Source organism: Notolabrus celidotus, unplaced genomic scaffold (genome assembly GCF_009762535.1).
Source record: "Notolabrus celidotus isolate fNotCel1 unplaced genomic scaffold, fNotCel1.pri scaffold_229_arrow_ctg1, whole genome shotgun sequence".
NCBI classification, from domain to species: domain Eukaryota; kingdom Metazoa; phylum Chordata; class Actinopteri; order Labriformes; family Labridae; genus Notolabrus; species Notolabrus celidotus.
This window is the reverse complement of record NW_023260077.1, coordinates 1,768-7,500: the sequence shown is the minus strand read 5'-3', so window position 1 is coordinate 7,500 and position 5,733 is coordinate 1,768. Positions and strand designations below refer to the sequence as shown.

The window sequence follows — 5,733 nt, the reverse complement described above, 5'->3', positions numbered from 1 at the left end:
TAACTGAACTCTACTGTCTTTACTAACTGAACTCTACTGTCTTTATTAACTGAAATCTACTGTCTTTACTAACTGAACTCTACTGTCTTTATTAACTGAACTCTACTGTCTTTATTAACTGAACTCTACTGTCTTTATTAACTGAACTCTACTGTCTTTATTAACTGAACTCTACTGTCTTTATTAACTGAACTCTACTGTCTTTATTAACTGAACTCTACTGTCTTTACTAACTGAACTCTACTGTCTTTATTAACTGAACTCTACTGTCTTTATTAACTGAACTCTACTGTCTTTATTAACTGAACTCTACTGTCTTTACTAACTGAACTCTACTGTCTTTACTAACTGAACTCTACTGTCTTTACTAACTGAACTCTGCTGTCTTTATTAACTGAACTCTGCTGTCTTTATTAACTGAACTCTACTGTCTTTACTAACTGAACTCTACTGTCTTTACTAACTGAACTCTACTGTCTTTATTAACTGAACTCTACTGTCTTTATTAACTGAACTCTACTGTCTTTACTATCTGAACTCTGCTGTCTTTACTAACTGAACTCTGCTGTCTTTATTAACTGAACTCTACTGTCTTTACTAACTGAACTCTACTGTCTTTATTAACTGAACTCTACTGTCTTTACTAACTGAACTCTGCTGTCTTTATTAACTGAACTCTACTGTCTTTATTAACTGAACTCTACTGTCTTTACTAACTGAACTCTGCTGTCTTTATTAACTGAACTCTGCTGTCTTTACTAACTGAACTCTACTGTCTTTATTAACTGAACTCTACTGTCTTTATTAACTGAACTCTACTGTCTTTATTAACTGAACTCTACTGTCTTTACTAACTGAACTCTGCTGTCTTTATTAACTGAACTCTGCTGTCTTTATTAACTGAACTCTACTGTCTTTACTAACTGAACTCTACTGTCTTTATTAACTGAACTCTACTGTCTTTACTAACTGAACTCTACTGTCTTTACTAACTGAACTCTACTGTCTTTACTAACTGAACTCTACTGTCTTTATTAACTGAACTCTACTGTCTTTACTAACTGAACTCTGCTGTCTTTATTAACTGAACTCTGCTGTCTTTATTAACTGAACTCTACTGTCTTTATTAACTGAACTCTACTGTCTTTACTAACTGAACTCTACTGTCTTTATTAACTGAACTCTACTGTCTTTATTAACTGAACTCTACTGTCTTTACTAACTGAACTCTACTGTCTTTATTAACTGAACTCTACTGTCTTTACTAACTGAACTCTACTGTCTTTATTAACTGAACTCTACTGTCTTTATTAACTGAACTCTACTGTCTTTACTAACTGAACTCTACTGTCTTTACTAACTGAACTCTACTGTCTTTACTAACTGAACTCTACTGTCTTTACTAACTGAACTCTACTGTCTTTACTAACTGAACTCTACTGTCTTTATTAACTGAACTCTACTGTCTTTACTAACTGAACTCTACTGTCTTTACTAACTGAACTCTACTGTCTTTATTAACTGAACTCTACTGTCTTTACTAACTGAACTCTACTGTCTTTATTAACTGAACTCTACTGTCTTTACTAACTGAACTCTACTGTCTTTACTAACTGAACTCTACTGTCTTTATTAACTGAACTCTACTGTCTTTACTAACTGAACTCTACTGTCTCTACTAACTGAACTCTACTGTCTTTATTAACTGAACTCTACTGTCTTTATTAACTGAACTCTACTGTCTTTATTAACTGAACTCTACTGTCTTTACTAACTGAACTCTATTGTCTTTACTAACTGAACTCTACTGTCTCTACTAACTGAACTCTACTGTCTTTATTAACTGAACTCTACTGTCTTTACTAACTGAACTCTACTGTCTTTATTAACTGAACTCTACTGTCTTTATTAACTGAACTCTACTGTCTTTACTAACTGAACTCTACTGTCTTTACTAACTGAACTCTACTGTCTTTATTAACTGAACTCTACTGTCTTTATTAACTGAACTCTACTGTCTTTACTAACTGAACTCTACTGTCTTTATTAACTGAACTCTACTGTCTTTACTAACTGAACTCTACTGTCTTTACTAACTGAACTCTACTGTCTTTATTAACTGAACTCTACTGTCTTTACTAACTGAACTCTACGTCTTTATTAACTGAACTCTACTGTCTTTATTAACTGAACTCTACTGTCTTATTAACTGAACTCTACTGTCTTTACGAACTGACCTCTACTGTCTTTATTACACTGAACTCTACTGTCTTTATTACTGAAACTCTACTGTCCTTTATTAACTGAACTCTACTGTCTTTACTAACTGAACTCTACTGTCTTTACTAACTGAACTCTACTGTCTTTATTAACTGAACTCTACTGTCTTTACGAACTGAACTCTACTGTCTTTATTAACTGAACTCTACTGTCTTTATTAACTGAACTCTACTGTCTTTATTAACTGAACTCTACTGTCTTTACTAACTGAACTCTACTGTCTTTACTAACTGAACTCTACTGTCTTTATTAACTGAACTCTACTGTGTGTCTCTCATATGTAGCGGTCTTGCTTTACTGTACTCTACTGTTCTTACCCAGTCATCTTTGTCCACTTTGTACCTCTGGTGATGGAGGGACGCAGAGATGGAGACAACACATGAGATGAAGACAGATGGTCTAACAGACAGTGAGACAGATACACAGACAGTGAGACAGGTAGACAGTCAGACAGACAGATGGTCAGTCAGACAGGTGGATTCAGACCTTTGCTCCACAGGTGACATACGGAGACTGACCGTCCTTCCCCGGCAACATACCAATGACCTGGAGAGACAGACAGGTAGAGAGACAGGTAGACAGACAGGTAGACTGTTAGATAAATCAGGACTCAGGAGGTCTACAGTCTGATGCTGCTCTACCTGCAGGTTAAAGCAGCATCAGTGCTCTAACTGTCCCTGTGGGTGGGGACATGTCCTCACGTTGGACAGACCTACCCGGTTCAGCTTGATGAGGACGCAGGGCTGACCAGTGCTGTAACCATAGAAACGATCAGATATCCCAGAACACTCCTCCAGCATTGTCCGGTTAAACTGACAGGAGCGCTTCGGGTTGTTCCTGACCTGCAGGGAGACAGACCATCAGGGGGGTGAGACAGGTAGAGAGGAAGACAGGTAGAGAGAGAGAGAGACAGACAGGTTTACCTCTCCGCTGTCCTCCTGGATGAAGTATTGATCCGGAGGGCAGTTATCATTGGTCTGAACCTGATAGCTGTCGTTATATGCTGCAGACAGACAGGTAGAGAGACAGACAGTCACCTCATTAAACACCTCAGTTAACGATCTATGACATCACCTCATTAATTAGTTAACGAGCGTCTTACGGGAGAGGAAGGTGTTCAGGTTCTGGATGAAACCGTCCCAGCTCTCCGTCTCTGAGATGGAGAAGGTGATCTCCAGCTGATCACCCTTCGGACGAATCATCATACCTGAAACAGAAGCAGCTCGTTAACCAATCACAGCCTGAGCCTCCTCCACAGCACAGCCAATCATCATCCCTCAGGTGGGTTCATGGGTGATACCTGGAGTGGCCAGGCGGTCCTGCCAGGTGGGTTTGTAGTCGTCCAGCGTCAGCAGCATGATGTACATGGTGAGGATGAACATCCCGGCCAGGAACAGGTAGAAGACCAGGTAGAAGAGCAGGATCAAACCTGTGGTGGGGGGAGGGGAGGGGGGAGTTATCATACAGTAGAGTGTATCACATCCTCTCCTCCCCCCCAGTCCTCCCCCCCTCCTCAGAGTCATCTTTATAATCCTCTTGTGTTAAGCCCCGCCCCCTGCTGATGACCTACATTCAGTATGAATGGGGGAGGGGAGGGGGAGGTGTAATCTCTCTGTTCACCGGGTGTTTACTCTTCCTCTCATCTCCTTATTGGTTATGTTTGAGTCCCTCTACCTGCTGTCAGTCTGATCAGTCCTGGACCACATCAGAGGAGGTCCGTCAGAGACCCAGTTAGACCCTGGTACAGATGTTCTAAATATGATGACAGTGGTTCATCCTCAGGAGCAAATCAGGGAAGAGGGTTTAAACCATGAGAACATCAGGGACGCTTCATGGTACCCCAGGAACTTTTACTGGATCCTCCTCAAGGATCCCTGGATCCTCCTCAAGGATCCCTGGATCCTCCTAAAGGATGTTTTTGATCCAGTTCAGATCCTTAAAAGGGACTTTACATGTATCCCGTTATCTAGAACTGAATGTTCTCTGAAAAAACAAACTTGAAGGACTTCTCTGAGCTCCTCAGAGCCTGAAGGACAACCCTGTTTGGACTAAGTCCTGTAGTTTCACGTACCCTGACTCAAAGACTTCCTGTTCCCCCTTAAGGTGTCTCTGTCAAACCTCATCAGGACAGCCTGACACCCCTGAAAGTCTCCTGGTGGACTGATTATAAAACCTCAGACTTGTACCTGGGTCGGTCCTGATCTGGACTCTGTGAGTTGAGCCTGTTAAAGATCTTCTCCTACAGAGCTTATGTCATCAGACCTGCCCCCAGGACTAGATTGAACTGATGGTCTAACAGGATCAGATCAGATCTGAGTACCTGAGCCTGATCCCCCTTCCAACAGAGACCAGGAACCTCCAACATCCAGAACAATCAGACCAAGAACCTGCACATGTTCTGCTGTAGAGTCACAGAACATGTGGATGAAGAGGTCTCTGGTCTCTGGTCTCAGGTCTCTGGTCTCTGGTCTCAGTGGAGAACCCGTCTGTCTGTGTTCACAGATTTCACTGAATCAGCTGATTCATAAAAAGGCGTCCTGTTCCTTTAATACGGCCTCAACGAGGTCCTCACAAATACTCTTATTCCAACATGTGTGTTTGTGTGGATAGATTACAGTCCAATCAACCTCGTCTGTCTGGGTAATCCAGATTAATTCACACACACACACACACACACACACACACACACACACACACACACACACACACACACACACACACACTCCCTTTCTGATTTTGTTCACTTCAGTTTATTGTTCGTGTGTATCAGTGTGTATCAGTGTGTATCAGTGTGTATCAGTGTGTATCAGTGTGTATTGTGTGTAAGAGTGTGTGTATGCATGAGTGTGTGTCCTTCAGTCTCCATCAAGGCCAAACATCTACTGACCTGGAGCATGATGGGAAATATGACATCATCTGTGTCGTTATGTAAAGATGGAGCAGACCTCAGAGAAGTGAGCTTAACATGACATAGAGACCATAAGAACAGGTGTGTGTCAGGTGTGTGTGTCAGGTGTGTGTTTCAGGTGTGTGTTTCAGGTGTGTGTCAGGTGTGTGTCAGGTGTGTGTATGAGAGTCACTGTGTCTCTTTATCTGGAGAACAGGAGCAGGATGAGGTCATCACCTCGTCCTCACTGGCTCATGGATCTCTCACCTTCAGTGAAGGACTGCAGGATCACAAGGGTGACCTCACCTGATCACTCAGTGAGGTGACTGTGATGTCATCAGTCAGAGACAGGAAACGATCAGACGTAATGACAACAGAGAGCTAATACCCAGCTAATAGCGAGCTAACATTCAGCTAATACTCAGCTAACACTCCGCTAATACTCAGCTAACGGCCAGCTAATACTCAGCTAACAGCCAGCTAATACTCAGCTCCGCTAACAGCCAACTAACAGCTCCGCTAACAGCCAACTAACAGCCAGCTAATACTCAGCTATCAGCCAGCTA

General features: G+C 41.9%; 1 protein-coding gene across 1 annotated transcript in view; it reads right to left on the bottom strand.

The window, feature by feature from the left end:
• Positions 1–5,454, bottom strand: part of LOC117809102 (sodium/potassium-transporting ATPase subunit beta-2-like) — an 8,674-nt gene extending 3,220 nt beyond the window's left edge. Inside the window, exons 1-7 of the mRNA XM_034678779.1 lie at positions 5,435–5,454; positions 3,581–3,709; positions 3,383–3,487; positions 3,204–3,283; positions 2,997–3,122; positions 2,767–2,826; positions 2,598–2,624 (exon numbers count right to left, since the gene is read on the bottom strand). Coding sequence (XP_034534670.1) covers positions 2,598–2,624; positions 2,767–2,826; positions 2,997–3,122; positions 3,204–3,283; positions 3,383–3,487; positions 3,581–3,662 — 480 coding nt within the window. The 5' untranslated portion in view covers positions 3,663–3,709; positions 5,435–5,454. The remainder of the gene's footprint in view (positions 1–2,597; positions 2,625–2,766; positions 2,827–2,996; positions 3,123–3,203; positions 3,284–3,382; positions 3,488–3,580; positions 3,710–5,434) is intronic.
• Positions 5,455–5,733: the final 279 nt, after the last annotated feature.